We start from the raw sequence: 16,189 nt of genomic DNA on the forward strand, positions 1-16,189 counted from the left end.
CTTAAAAAAATAATAATAATAAAGCCTGGGAGCAAAGACTAAAATCAAAATGTTAATTAATTTCTTGAGGCTGATGAATTTTAAACGGATGTTTTTAAATTTTCTTTTTTTCATTCATTTTTCATTCCAAGATTTCCCTAGTAATTTTTATAAAATCTAAAATTAATAATAATAATAATAAAATCCCATCCTTTCCTTATGTCCCTGTAGTGGTGCCACCACTCTCCCTCTCTACTCTGTGACCCCCACTCAGCAACACAGCTTGAAATGCCCCAGAGTACTCAAGTGCTGCCAAGAGCAGAGAGATCCTTCAAGCTCAGTCCTTCCCAAATGAGAGTCCTTCCTCTCACTGGACAATTTAGGGAGGGGAGCCTCCTAGTTGGTCTCTGACTCTTCTTCCCCTTGTATGCCCTTCTAAATATTACTGGCCAATTTATCTTCCAAAGTGCAAAACTAGTACTGTTTCCTTCCTGCTTAGAAACCTCCCGAGGTTCCCCATTGCCTGCTGACATGTGTCCTCCTCAGTCTAATCCCCAAGGCCTTCCAGTGAGTATTCTAGCCTTATTTGCTGCTACTCCCTCTGGATAGACCCTTTGTCCCTACTAAAATTAACTACTTCCCATCTCCAAAGCCCACCTTCACTTTTCACTAATTCTGTACCTTTGCTTTTTCTCATACTTTTACCTGGAATATTCTCCTTTTCTTACCTGTGTTAGTCAGGAATCTTCTGGATGCAAGTGACAGAAACCCAGATCCGACTGGCTGTAAACAAAAGAAGGAAATAACTGTCACATGTAACTAGATAGTTCAAGGGCAGAAGCAACTTCAAACATAGTGGAGTCTAAGGGTTCAAACAATCTAAGGGTCATCACAGCTGGGTGTTGCTCCGTCCATCTCTCATCTCAGCTTTCTTATATGTGGTTCCATCCTTCATCAGGGTTTCTCCTTGTGGAGACAAAGCTATTGCCAGCCCTTTCAGTGACACCTATTGAATCTAGCCATTTTGTTCCCCCGAAAAGTCATAGCATGGAGTCTTATTGGTTCTGGGTGGCTCTGGTTGCGTAAAATCCCATTAATCTGGGATCTGATGTTTTAGACCTGGAACCTCATGCAGCGGATGGACACACGGACTGAGAGCAGTTACCTCAGAAAAATCCAAGGCTTTTGCTAAAAAGGGGAATAAATCCTGGGTGGGCAAAAACAACAGATGTTATCTTCAGAATGTTTCAGGTGAACTTTTACCCCTACTCTGGCTCTCAGGTGAACTACCCCTCTCTTCATCAAGCCTTCATCAGTCTCCCAGCCAGAAACAAACTGTCTTTGCTCCGATCCTTCAGGGTAGTTTGTATTTCTCACAAGACTCTAATAACATCTTCTGCTTTGCATTGTGTACATTGTAGTTAGTTATTAACGACCAAGTCTTCATTTTCTTCTAGACCTTTTTTATCCCCTCCCTCATCCCCCAAGGGACTTTATATGGGTCCCCACAATATTGTGCAACCAGCTGAAATAAATAGGGGAGGATATCCAAGTAAAAGAGAAAACAAAGCCAGGAATCACTTTACTCCCCCCAAAGCATGGACTGTCAACAAATGCCTGTGCAGATATCCAGACAGGTGGAAAATGTCCTACCTGAAAGCAAAGCAGGAGACACAATCAGAGGGCCCACGGTGTTAGATAAAATGAAAGTAACCTTTAGTTGAGGTCAAGCATAGCCTTTCATGCTGCTGAGACAGGCCTTGATAGACTGGTTACTGGGAGGGGGTGACATTTCTCGTGTCAGATCCCTGCCCTGAGGAGAATGAGGAGTTTCTCTGCGACCAGTTGTCTTAAGGGTCCTCAGGTCTGGAATGTAAGCCACTGGTGGTCAGGAGCTTCATTGCATTTAGCACGGGGCCAAGCTCCCCCGGCGCCAAGCTCCCCCGGCCTGGGCCTGGTCAATGAATGGTCTTTGGAAGAATGGCTAAGAACAGTTTCAAAGCTGCTGTCTAGGTTCTTGGATGTAATTTAGTTGAAACCCCTTGGCTGCAATGTAAACATGTTCTTTCAAAGATAAAATAAGTAACTTAACAATAACAGAATATTTTTGTCCATTATTTAATCACAATGGGAAAACATCTTATATTTTCCTTGGTTGTGAGCCACAGTTTGAGCTAATTCACGAATTACCTTTCTTTTATGATTTTCCCTTTTTTTCCCAGGAAACATGCCATCCTTTAACGCAATGTAGAATACGAAGGGTGCACGTCACCTTCACCATCAACACTTCCTTTGAATGCAACCTTGAGCTCTTAACTGGAAGCAGGGAGCCCTAGGCCTTCCTTATAAACAAGTAATGGAGCCCTCGACCCCCCTTGTAAAGGGCTATTTATTAACATATACCATCACCAAACAACATTTTACAGTTCCATGCCCGCACACCGTTACACCACTGTCTGCTCCACGGTAAGCTGAGGGAGGCCTTTGGCCATCTGTTTCATTAAATACCGGAGGCAGGGAACGGTATCTGAACTTTATAAAGCACGTGTCCGGGCTTCCCGCTTCACCAGTCTCCCCCTTCCTCTTCTGCTGCCACTGCTGCCGCCACTACCACCGCTGCCGCCGCCATATTTTTTTTGTTTGAACGCTCACATTGTAAATTAGTGTATTCACACATCAATTTTAAAAGGCTTACTGTGTTATAAGATGGGACAAAGCGAGCTCAGTAACAGCTCGTGCACAGTGCAGGTGGTCGAGCTAGCTGCTCCCTAGATCAAAAGTCAAACAACTGTGAATCTTCTTTTGAAAGTGCAGTTAGGGAGACAAGGCGAGGCTTATCTGCACAAACAAGAACGAGTTATAGATATACATCGCAAATGCAGGAGGACAAAAAGGGGTTTCATAATCTTGCAGGATAAGAAAACCTTCTAATGCTGACAATTCTGAGGGCATCTCTGGAATATGTAGCCACTTTTTTTTTTCTTTCTTTCTTTCTTTCTTTCTTTTTTCTTTTTCTTTTCTTTTTTTTTTTTTTTGTAAAATTAGTCTTTTATTGTGTGGCAATTGGTAATTATTATTTATGCTTTGGTGCTGTTCCTAAAGTAGCTAAGATTTTTTTTTTAAGCCACCTTGGGGGCAGGAAATAGCTCCCCGTTCATGGTTGTATTTCATTTTTCAGCAGCATTTAAGGACAGACTCCTATTTATACCACACAAGCAGTTTTGTCTGTTGTAAACAAAGTAAGTGGCTGGGAATTGTGCTTTCCCAGAAATGTTTTCTAGGGAAGCCATAATAAGAAACAACTGTGTACATCTTTAGATTTTTTTGTCATCTAGGTATTAAGAAAGAATTCTTTGCATTCATGCATTCAACAAAAAAGAAAGAAAACACTGTTTATAAAGAAAGATATTCAATATCCAGAAGTGTAATTAAAATATTTCTTAAACTGCAAAAGTTGGCCACCTTACTAGTATTAATTGAAGTTGTTTTCTTTTCTTTTTTTTTAATTATCTCTAACATTTTTTGACAAGGTAGTAGCTGAAATGACAGGAGGCGTTTTCTTTTTTTAACCTCAATATCCTATTTAAAAAGTTAGTGGCTTCTTTTGTAAAATTATGTGAAGAGCTTTGGAACTGAAGTATGAATATCAACGGGAAAAATGCAACAATGGTAAATTTTATGAAAAATTTTAAAAGAACATTGAAGAGGCTTAGAATTATGAAAGAACAGCATAGTTTCTTATACAATTATAGTTTACATAGGAAAAAGCCACTTTACTTTCCATCTACTGATATCTTAATGATTTCATGATGAAAAATTAAAAACCTATCAGCTTTTTAATTCTCAAATCAGTCAAAGGTGTCTGAATCAGGTCCCCAAGTACTTTCATAAAACCATGCTCTCTGTCTCAGGGCGTAAGGCAGTGGTCCCTCTCCTGGGGTGGGTTTCACAGAGTCTCTGAACCACTGGAGTTTCCTGAAAATATTTGTGTATGTGTGTATGTGCATCATTCTGAGAATTTTCCATAAAATTTTCTAAATATTCCACAACCAACTCCAAAAAAGTTGAGAAGTGAGATATTGTCACAAAACTGTGTACAATGTCTTAGCTAAAAACCACTTAATTACTTTGATATTCTGGCTTATTTGAAATGTATTTGGTCTACAAGAAACACTTATTTTGAATTTTCTACAAAGTTTAACAAGAAACTTTTCAGGGATGCTTTCTTTGGGAAATCAGATCATTTATCAAAATTAAGTCCTTAAAGACAGTCAGAACAAGTAAAATATATATAGGGCCTTATAGTTTGTAAGGCACTTTCACATATATTATTTCATTTAATGTAACCTTCATAAGAAGTCTGTGATTTGGTATCGTCATTATTATCCTTATGTTATAGATAATTGAGACCTACAAAAGTTGAGTCTTGCCCAAGGTCATTCCACCAAGATGGAGCAAAGTTGGACCAACACCCTGGTATTAGCCTCGGAAACCATGTATTTAGCAGCCTCTTCACAGCAATGTCCTCAGCAGCATCTTCTTCAACAGCAAATATTTAATGTTTACTGTGTCAAAGGGAATCCGTTAGTCATCAGAGATTCAACAAACTCAGAACTCTACTCCTAGGTACCTTAATATTTTTAAGAAACAACAATACATAGTAACTTGTGCTGTATGATCAGTGAGAGATCAAATGGTAAGCGGGAACAAGAAGAAAAAAATCCCTGGGGCCCACGGTCAGGTAAGACTTTATAGAGGAGATGGCAGGTACCTGGCCTGAAAGTTACTGCCTGATTCTTAAGCCACACATGGGGTAACGCCGCTTCCCTTTTTATGGCAGCCTCAAGGTAATAACTTCCAGCAGCAGAATTTGAATTGGGGGCAGGAGGATGTGTTAGAAACATCTATTTGGCCACAGCTGTGTTGAGGTTATATAGGAAGTTAACAACTTGTAACTGCATCTGCTTATAAAGTAAATATGATCCAAAGTCTTCTTGAGAATTTTTTTTTAATTGCAGTGGAGTTTAAGATTTTCTTCAAATAAGTAAGAAAGGCTTGAAGTCACCTCAGTAGTTCTAATTATAAACAAATATGAAAAACCTTTTCACACATTTTATTTACCCCAATTTTAGAAAGATACTGAGAACTTTCATACCCTTGACTAAAATTATGTATTTATAAAATTTTATAGTCTTTGAAATTATACTGCATATTAACTATACCTTCTATACGTGTGATTGGTGAATAGACGCAAAGAATGTTGGCAGAGTACATGAACTATTGTATTGTGGCACGTTAATTAGTTGATAAGTGTATCACTTTAAAACACTGAATTTTTTCGTATATTCCAGTTAAATCTTTCTCGTCAAATGCGTTTATGGAGGTTTAGTTAGTAGCAAACTTGCCCAGCCAATAAAGAAAAGCATTTATTTTCTGTTCTGTGTATGTGATCTGAAGCCATAGCCTTTAGATCTTTTAATCTGTCTGTTCAAGGCCAAGCTATTTATATGGATAATTTTTAAAGCTTCTGTATAAAGAAAACAAGAACATTTTATTTATTCACTGGGGTTTTTATGTGCCTTGAAATTGCATAGATAAAGTATTTTCTGGCTCATGGATCTAGAGGAGATAAAAGGTCTCCTATTTTATAAGGCTTTATGTAAGCTTTTCAAATGTACAGTTTTCTTATGGCTAGAATTTTTTAAATAAAACATTATTTCACTATTACAATTGGAGTTTAATGTGGGCATCTTTTTCCTTCCCTGAATTGCATGTTAAATTATGTGTTTAAGATCGTTTTTATTGCATTTTTACCTCCTGGATTTTGATAATTCGCATGTTGGAGAAATTAATTTACCAATCCTCATTTTTAGGATTGGACAACTATTTAATATGACTAGGAGTGGAAAACCCAAAAATCAGATTTAAGAGGCAGAGTGAAAGATATAACTTACTTTTGCAACATATTGGTCTGAGGATGAAAAATTATTTACCTCCCCCTCCTTAAGAATTTTTGCTGAGGCTGGTAGACTGAAAAGGAAAAGAAGAGGCTTTTTTTTTTTTTAACTCTGGGGCAACTGGATTCAGACCAGATTCTAGGTGAACATTAGCTGCTGTTAGCTCTGCCATGTCAGGGCCAAGAAACAGCTTTCCCTGGCTGGAGCATTCCCAAGCTATCATGGCCATCAGACAGGTGGGGAATAAATATTGTAGAATGGTGGGACATTTGAAGAGCAAGCTCCTGATCCCCAGGACTCAATTTGGACAAGCTTCAATTGGAGCACACAGGTGTTCCTGGGAGGAACTGTCCTCAGGTGGCTGGGGGTGTGCCATTCTTTCACACACATAAAAAGTTCCCTTTCCCTCTGCCCGCAGGAAAATTAGAATTAACTACAGCTTTTTCTTTTGAAATGGAAAAAGAGAAATAAAAATATGGCACCAGGTTTTGGCTCCGACTGGATTTCCATGGAGCATGCAATCTATGATGAATGATGAGAATTCTGGAAGCAAAGCATCCTTGCAGTTTTTAACATTGGAGATGCCATAAAAACTGAATGAATGCAAATAATCTTTTTACCCATGGCTGTACCTATATAAGATGGAGTAGTCTTCCCTTCTGCTATTCATTTGTTCATTCACCGTATATTTCATGAGCACTTGCAATTTTCTAAACACTAGGCTAAGTGCTGGGCATAGAGTATAAGACAGTAAAAGGCCCTGCCCTCCAGGGACTTAGCCTAAATTGTAGTAATAGTAATTGGTTGGAACATGAAAATGAACCTGAATAGTCTTTGGGAAACTGTGCATTGAAAGTACTTGCTGGCATCAGAAAGATTTTTTTTTTCTGTAATGCCACCACATTGAGGATATGACTAACATTTTATTTGGGGGACATTCTTTTTAAATCAACTTTTGCTATAAAACATAAAATAGAAATATTAAAGAAAAATTTTAAAAGAAAAAAGTTGTTTTAATCCCTCTTCCTTGAAACAAGCTACTCTGTTGATACAAGTATTTCCCTCTAGTCTTTCCGTCATGATCCATGTATAATGTTATATTGCTCTTCTCACTTAATATTGTATCTTAAATGTATTTCTAAATTTCCACATCTTCATGATTATATTTTTCCTAGTTAAAAATTTTTCTAATGAAAGTTTTAACAAACTTCGTATTTTGTAAAAAAAAAAAAAAAGAAAGAAAGAAAGAAGAGAAACAAGTATCAAAAAATAGGAGGAAAGTAGTCCATAATTACACTGACGAAAGGTAGCACCAAAATCACATTGGTGAAAGGTAGCATATTTCATTCCAGTATTTTTCTCTGTAAATATTAATTCCACTGCTGGTTCTATGAAATCTCTTCTTTATCTCACCCATCACTTCATCTTTTACCCTTTTATCTTTTTTAAATATCACAGGTTTTACTTTACAGTTTTCTGCCTTTCACTTTATAAAGGCTATATATACTCTTACTGTTTTTATTGAAGATTCCAAACAATCTTCAAAAACATGTATAGGTTTCTTTATCACATAATTTTCAGAATTGCGTTCTTCCTCTGAATCTTTAGGATGTCATTTCCTTTTCTTTGTTCTATAGGATCTTTTTTGGCACTGTCTTCATGTTGTTTTGCATTTTTATTTGGTTTGGTTAGTTTTTAAAACCTCTTCTTGGATCTGCAAATGGATGGCAACTTTATATGATCAACTCTGTCGAGAGATAGCCCTCTGTCTCCAGACTGTCTTCATGGGAAGGAAATGGGGCTTCTTCCTTCCCCCACTCCTTGACTCTGGCATGAAAAATGTCCAACCCTTGTGTGTACAACTGTCATCTCCTTCACATGTTTACCCTCCACCACTGCATGCAAACACACTTTACTTATGAAGACCACACTTCCCAGGATTCACCATACCTTCCTTGCCTATCACTACCCAGTATTGATTTATTGTTTTCCTGGGAACTGTCATTTCTTACTGGCTATAGAAAAGAAATAAGATGAGGAGTGTGGAAAAGGAGGAGTGACTGCAGCAGTCCACATGCCTCCTAAGTGGCAGCATCCACTCATAAGAGAGGCAGATACTTGGTTTCTAGTTGTAACAGAACTCACATCTTTTACCTAGTAGCAGACTTTGGGAGAGATGGACTACTGCTTTACATTTTTCAGCCCAATTCATTTTTTGTAGCCGTAGAAAATCCTTCCAGGTTCTGGCAATTTGTGATGTCAGTTTTGGTGTCGTAAATTATCGTCATCTTTTATTTTTTCATTTCAATTTAATGGTCACTTTGATAGATGCAGCATCAGGAGCCATCAAGCAGGCACCATTTTAAACCGGAAACTGTGGGTGATCTTTAAAATTGCCCTACATAAGGGGACCATATAAACCATTTCTATAGCTCAACCCTTGAGCCTGTATGCCTGGGTGGTCTTGTTTTAACTGTTACTGTTTAATTATTGATTACTTACTGACACAAGGCATGTAAGCCTTAGGGAAAATGAAATCCCATGTGCCAGTTTCTTTAGATGAATCTTCTTTGAGGTTTAAGTGTCCCTCTAAGTAACATAGTGAGGCTGGATTTAGGGGGTCATTCCAGATACTGCCTGGCAGGGTCAGCCGTGGCATCGATATTCATTGATGGAGTCCACTGATACATCTGGAAAACGAGGCATGTCTGCCTGTGCTTCACATCATGACCGCCTCATACAAGCCCATCTACTGTAGGCCAGGCATCCTTACAACATTTCCATACTCCCCATTTCCCTTCTCTGTCCCTCCTGGGAAAAAGTCTGCTCTCCAACAATAACAATGACTTACCAACAGGAGCCAACTTCCTCTATTAATGCTCCTTGCTGGAAGCATTTATTAGGAAAATGGTAATTCACTCCGCAAATATGTGCAAGGAACTTTGCTGGGTATATAAGGATGGAGGATGACTCTTGCCAATGAGTCTTCTTGCAGAAGAAGCACTGCCTCAAGATGGATGGTGATCAGAAACCTCATGCACAGTTTGGAGTGGAGACTATTGCCAGCTTGGAGGAGTCAGGATGAGTTTCGTGGATGACACAGCATTTGTAGTGGCCCTTGAAAGAGGGGTGAGATTTACCCAGGCAAAGTTAAGAGATTCCAGACCAAGAAAGCAGCACAAACAAGAGGGAAGTAGCATCTTTCAAGGCAGGCATAGCAGATAATTCAGATCAGCTCTTTGTTATCAGCTCTACGATTTTTGCCTTTCGTTTTCTGAGGCTCCCATTCTAACAGTAGATTGGGTCAGCTCACAGCACACTTGCAGTTATGCACAACTGTCATCTCCCTCCCAGCTTTACCCCCCACTGGAGAGACAAAAGCTTGACTGAGTGATAGAGGCCTGAAAATCTAGGGTCCACTTTTTCTTGTCATTATTATTCTTTTATTGAGCACCTACTATGTACTCTGGGCAGAATGAACCTTATTAAAGGACCAAGTTCTTTCATTGTTTTCAGGTAGCCCGTTGCTATGTTTCTTTTTGCAAGTTCTTATTTCCTCTTGAACATCACCGGTTTCATGGTGTTTTTCTAAGGATCCTGAAAGGTGTTACAAGTACAGGTGGCTATGTGTGTAGGCAGAATAGACCTCCACCAAAAGGTGGGATTTTTCTTTCGGGGCACCATGCCATCAAAATTATCATTCTGAGCCATTGCCCAGAATGTTTCCTTTAGAGTTTGTCCTCTTAATCATTAGACTTTGCTGTCTCTTCAGATGCTGTGCGGACTCTCTATAACCTGTTGTCTCAGCTCTGCTGCATGTGACATAATCTGAGAATAGGTTGGTATGGGGCAGGAGGGGAGCTAGATCCTGGAGGATTTTAGGAGGCCACCAATCAGAGAGCCTGGGTGGCCTGGAATCAAACTCCACAACATTGACTGAAACTGACCTGGGCCTAGCCTACTACTACCTCCTTTTTTTTTTTTTCCCCAACAATTTTGCTTTCATAGGACCTGAAATTTTTAACCCAGTTTTGCTTTGGGGAAGAATAATGTATTAACCATGTGCCTTGTCAAGATATCACTTTCTAAAAGTTGCTTGAATGAAAGTTCCCTCTCAGCACTGGGGTTCTTTCTAGGTGCACACCTGCCTTGTTAATCAAGTTCTCTGGCTTTACTTCCATTTGCAAATACAAATGCTTAGCGGACAGCTTTGGAAGGAGTGGCTGTCCTCAGCAGCATGACTAAAGTGTTGATGAAATAATTTCAGGTACCTGGCAGGGTACTGCCAAATCCCATGGGCTTTCAAATCTGTAAGGAGAAGGAAGTGTGAGCAGTCAACACAGATGGTAACTGGTGGGTGGGTGACAGGTAAGCACAACGTCCTGCCTGGTGATCTAGTCTGTGTGATTTGTGATTCATATTTATTACACAAATAGTGTTTGTTGTCAGAGCAAAAGGGAACATTTTTTAAAAGAAAAGAAATTACTCATAACACACGTACAGTGATCTTTTCCTCATTTTTTTCTGTCTTTAAATGTTGAATTTTTATTTATGTGGCTTTACTACAATTTCAAGTTCTGCCTTTTCCTTTTTAACTTAACATGATAGCTTGCACTACTATACATGGTGGGTTTGATATTGTATTTAGTCTTTTCTTTTTTAATCAAGTTATTATGGCATTGATAGAGGTTCAGGAAAGCCAAGCAGCATGTGGTTGGCATTCATTAGTTTTCTAGAAAATTGAAGGACTGACTCTCATGTGTCTCAGGCTTCCACCGCCTAATGGTTAAGAGCACTGAGTTTTGATATTTGGGTACTGAGATGTATCCACACAGATCCTTTGCATGTATTAATTTTAAGGTGTTTCATGATAATATTGATGACAAAGTGTATGTATAAACAAAGCAGGCAGGTCACCCTGTGGAGGAGATCAATGTGGTGGGTTCCAGAAATAGCTGCATTTCCCCCCAAGTATTCCCTAATAGACTGAAAGGCAATAATTGAACTTGGATTAAGGCTTCACACATTGTCTTTGTCAAATGGCAGTACTTGATAATTTAATCAGCATCGATCATGGCACCTGCTTGGTGATGTGTTAACCGGGTGAAGTTTGTCCCCGCCTTGCACAGAGCTCTGAGGGACGGCCTAGAATACAGGAGGCTGAGAGGAGGGCTGACCGCAAGGGTGGTTTTGGAGCCGCTTCAGAAGAATGAGGTGTGCCGTGGTAGGAGGTGCTGAACAGCCAGGGGGCAGCATGGGAGCATTTTGCACCTGAGGCAGGAGGAGAGCGATGGAAGAAGGGGGATGAACACAAACTTCCCCATTTTTCCCGAGCCCAAGATGATGGATGACTTGTCATCTTTTGTATTTCCTCTGGGGCAGCTAAAATGGAACCTCTCTACTGAGACCAGAGGTTGAAACTGGAACTCTGGGGGCCATAAGCGGCTTGCAGTACTTTTTTTTTTTCCCAGTCTGCACAGTTTTAGTTTGTTTTTAAAATTGAGATATTATTTACATATAATAAAATTCACACATTTTAAATGTAGATTTGATGAATTTTGGTCATGGGATGCAATGACGTAACCACCACAACACATCAGGACAGAGACCAGTTCTCTCTCTAAAAAGTTGCCTCCAGTCCCTTTGCACTCATTCCCCTCCTCCATCCCTGTCCCAGGCAGACACTGATCTGCTTTCTGCTACTAGTTTTGCCTTTTCTAGAATTTCATGTAAATGGAATTATACAGCACATGGTCTTTTGTGTAGGACTTCTTTCACTGAACATAGAGATTTTGAAATTCGTCCATGTTGTTGTGTGTACTAGTATTTCATTCCTTTTAATTGCTGAGTAATATTTCATAGTAAGATATGCTACAATTTATTTATCATTCACCAGTTTTATGAACATGTAGGTTGCTTCCAGTTTAGAGCTACTACAGGTAATGGTGCTATGAACATTTGTGCACACACCTTTTCGTAGGTTTTCATTTCTCTTGAGTAAATATCTAGGGGTAAGATTGCTGGCTCATATGGTTTGTATATGTTTAATTTTATAAGGACCTGCCAAACTGGTTCCAAAGTGGCTAAACTATTTTGTATTCCCCTAGCAATATATGAGAGTTCCAGTTGCTCTGCAGAGTTACTCTTAAAACATTCAAAATAGCTGCCAGCAGTTAAAACTCAAAACCTTTCAGAGGGGCACGTGGTCTCCAGCTCACTCCAGTTACTATTTGACCCATTTTGATCATTTACATTGTCCACCTCTCACCTGTAGTTCGTGACCCCTGCCTTAGAAATTCTAAGCAGCATCTTGTCCCACGGTATGTAGCAGGGGATCATGGCTAAGAGCAGATTTATAGAGAAAGGCAAAACTGGGTTGGAATCTCAGTCTTGCTATTTATAGGCTGTCACTTTGGACAGGTTACTTAACTTCTCTCAGCATGAGTTTCTTCACCTGTAAAATGCTGCGGATACCTTATTCAATGGTTTATGGTAAAAATGAAATAATACAGAGCATGTCAAGCACCTAGCACAGGGCCAGGCCCAGAGAAAATGTACGGTAGATGGTACTTATTAGTATCATGGTCTAGTCCAGTGATTCTCAATTATATGTGTGTATATCAGAGGCACCTGTGCAAAATTTTTAAAAATGTAGATACCTGGGTCACTACCACAGCTCCCCTCCAGAATCACAATCTCCTAAGCTGGACCTGAGCTTGTGCATTTTTAAAAAGTTCTGCAGATAATCGGGATGAGTAAACCTGGTCAAGAATCACTGGTTGCCTGGGAAGATGGTAACAAGAAGCACTACATTCTAAACTCAGTTCTGCCACCAACTAGCTGTGTGATCTTGGGCAAATCACTTAACCTCTCTGTGAGAGCTAGTTTAGCTAAGATCTGCCCAGCAAATTTGGCCTTTCAGAATTACCAGTTTCTTCTGGGTAGATCGTGGCTGCAGTTGGAGACAGATGCCTTGGAGGTGGTGGAGGTCTATACCTGCTTCCCAAGTAATATGTTGAAGGCAAATTTCAGATGGAACTCTACCACACCTAGAAACACGTGCAAGCAGGCACAGGAACAGCCCTCCACCTGTCCTGTGGGCCCACGAAGCTCCTGTCCTCTGTCCTGATAGGAGAGTGCATTGACAGCAACTTGCAGGAAAAGTTCCCTCAAGTTTGATGTGAGAATATTCTAGAAAGAGGATATGGCTAACCTTCTAGTCAAAGTCAGGTGACCGACTCCTCCTTTAAGTAGATAGACACAGGACTGAGTCAGAATCCTGAGTCGAGGGCTCCAGTCCAGGGGAAATAGGCAGTTGGGGTCACTAGATGCAGATACCCTTCCCACGCAGGCTGGGAGTGCGATGACCATGTTTCTAGCCTGTCCGCATAGCTTCAGTACCATTTCTGATGTCCTCATTAATAATTATTGTTATGCTAATTAAGAGTAACTAATTAATAAGATAAAGATAGCCGCCACACTTTAGTAGCTGCTTCTGGAATATGGCATTTCATTAGTCTTTTAGATGTGAACTAAACAGTGTATTCCCGTTAGGCCACTTCAGTCATAAAATCACTGCCCTATGGTATGGATTAAAACCAGTGCACACATATATGTCACACTATATATATGGAAGTATTTAAAAGTTAATTACGGATAACACAACATGATTTCTAATGTCCCATGCAAACTTAAGATTCAACAGTTCTACAAATGAAGGGTCCTAATAAGTGTACTGCTTTCCAGCACAACTTGTCGTTTTTAAGCCTCCTCTTTCTGGAAACCCCTCTGAATCCCCCAGGCCACATTAGTGCCCTTCCCTCACCTGTGCCCTCCTAGAACATAAGTCGCCTCATGGCAACTTAGTCCAGGGAACATACCATAAGGATTCCAAACTTTGTAAAATGGCATCCTTTTTGACTTACCCACATGGAACTGCATTATTTCCCAAACTTCAGTGATCAGAGTAGTACATCACAATTTTTTTTTTTTTTTTGGTCCTCTCTGCCTAATATCTCCACTGCTATTTTTCTTTAAATTGGCACACTTTTTTTTTTTAATAAAGTTTATTAATTTATTTTTTGGCTGCGTTGGGTCTTCGTTGCTGTGTGTGGGCTTTCTCTGGTTGTGGCGAGCGGGGGCTACTCTTCGTTGCGGTTCACGGGCTTCTCAGTGCAGTGGCTTCTCTTTTGCGGAGCACAGGCTCTAGGAGCACGGGCTTCAGTAGTTGTGGCATGCAGGCTCAGTAGTTGTGGCACGCGAGCTCTGGAGCGCAGGCTCAGTAGTTGTGGCACACAGGCTTAGTTGCTCCGCAGCACGTGGGATCTTCCAGGGCCAGGGCTCGAACCCGTGTCCCCTGCATTGGCAGGCGGATTCTTAACCACTGCACCACCAGGGAAGCCCCTAAATTGGCACACTTTTGTTTTAAACTTAAATATATTCTTTAGCTTTATCCCACAGAGTATTATCCATGAAATCATGGTTCGAATGTGTTGGTTATGCATTTTTTCACGTTAAAGTAAATGCATAATTAAATATTTTTAATATAATGTTGAGTGTTAACAAATATTTTAAATTAAAAGTAATCATCTCTGTGTTGCCTAGAATCAGTTCCCGCCCCTTCAGCGGTCCGCACACGGTACCGTGGGAACCCTCGCTGTGCTGTACTCGTGGGGTTCCTGCCCATCTCCCCACTAGACCGTGAGTCCCTGGAGGGGAGGACTGGCTTTCATCTTTGTAGCACTGTGTCAGTAAGCCTGGTGCCTGGTGCATAATATGCATTCAATAAATGTTTGATGAATGAATGTCTCTCTCGCTATCACAAGTGAAATACCATTAGCAAATAGAAACATTTGCTATTTTCTCTCACTTTGATTTCCAACCTCTGAGAACTTAAGCACTCAGACATGGTCTCAAAACATAATGAAGCACCAAAACATATAGAAGTGAAGTGATGCCAGTTTTTCTACCTCCTAAAAGTTTTTTAAATGACTGACTATTTTCATTTCATTCCCCTAATGTTAAAGGTGGAACGGGGTAGGGATGGGGGTGTAAAACGGTTTTACATTTACCTGACACAAGGCTCGAGGAAAATATAAAGAACTTTAAGAGGGAGTTTCCAAGTAGAAAATGGTGATTGCAAAAGGCAGTGATCAAATTATCATCTCAGTTTCCCAGAGGAAGGACAAAAAGTGAATTCAAAGACCATGTTACTCTTTCCTAAGTAACACCCTTGGAGACATAGGAGGTCCTTGTGGCCTGCAGTCTCTGTACTCATGCAGGGTCCTCCTGGGATCATGTGTGCTCTTCAGTCTCTGCCCCGCTGAGGAACTAGGCATCCCTGATTCCGAAGTTAAAGTGCTTTACCCATTTTAGTGTGGGCTATCCCCTCCCACCCCAACTCCCACCCTACTAGTTCTGTGCCGTACTTGTCTGCTTTATTCTGTCACACCCGAAAGCCTTTATGCTCCTTGACGGCAGGGACTAAAACTTTCTGCTTTAGACCCCCTGTGCCTCGCTAGTTCCTTGGACAGAATGGACACTCAGGAAGTATTTGAATGAATAAATGAATGAATGAGTGAATGAATGAACGAACGAGCGAACAAACAAGCAAACAAAAGAACAGGTGAGCCACGACATTTTGGTTTATAATAAACCTTGCCGACTTAACCCCCTGCATTTTAGTAAAGATCTGGAAGGAAACACATTTAAGAGAAAAACTTTCTAATGTCTGGAAGCATGCCTGTAGATGTCAGGATTAGTCTCATTATTTTGAGCAAGCTTTTACTTTTAACCTCCTTTAAACAAAATTTGATGATTCAATCTTTAAAAAATAATCAATCTTAATCTCAGAAAGCAAATGTTCCACAGTAGATCAGTAGACTAAAACTTATAAATTAATGTTCCACTGAGTTCAGTTACATAGGAAATGTAACACATGAAATGTTTTTGAGGTTTGTCTCTCCATTGGTCTCCAGAAATGAAAAGCTGCGACTTAGAGAAATATTTATCTTAGCATAGTACCTACCTTGAACTTTTCTGCATGGTATTTACTGATATAATGTCAGATTGAAGCATTAGCATTTAATTACATAAAGCCTTTTAAAAGTTAAAGATTTCTAATTTGGGGGTTGATTGATTCTGTAAGCATTAGCTATATACATATTGAGTAGAAAAAAAGGGGCATAAGTACTTATATTAAAAACATCTAATTTTCTTAAGCCTTTAAAAAATATACTTTTTAAATGTTTAAG

At 39.8% G+C, this 16,189-nt stretch overlaps 1 protein-coding gene across 20 annotated transcripts in view; it reads left to right on the top strand.

Annotated features, from left to right (window-relative positions):
* The window catches only part of VTI1A (vesicle transport through interaction with t-SNAREs 1A), a 424,543-nt gene that overhangs the window by 221,403 nt on the left and 186,951 nt on the right, over window positions 1-16,189 (top strand). For 3 of the 20 annotated variants that reach the window (XM_082408498.1, XM_082408509.1, XM_082408500.1), the window contains one exon: window positions 14,541-14,636. The exons of 15 other annotated variants lie outside the window; for them this stretch is intronic. In XM_082408498.1, coding sequence (XP_082264624.1) covers window positions 14,541-14,636 — 96 coding nt within the window. Of the gene's footprint in view, window positions 1-4,378; window positions 10,305-14,540; window positions 14,637-16,189 lie in introns of all 20 variants that reach the window. 2 more of the 20 variants (XR_014249268.1, XR_014249269.1) reach the window with 2 other exon arrangements.

The sequence above is a fragment of the Balaenoptera borealis genome (genome assembly GCF_965194805.1).
Source record: "Balaenoptera borealis genome assembly, chromosome: 10".
Classification (NCBI taxonomy): Eukaryota; Metazoa; Chordata; class Mammalia; order Artiodactyla; family Balaenopteridae; genus Balaenoptera; species Balaenoptera borealis.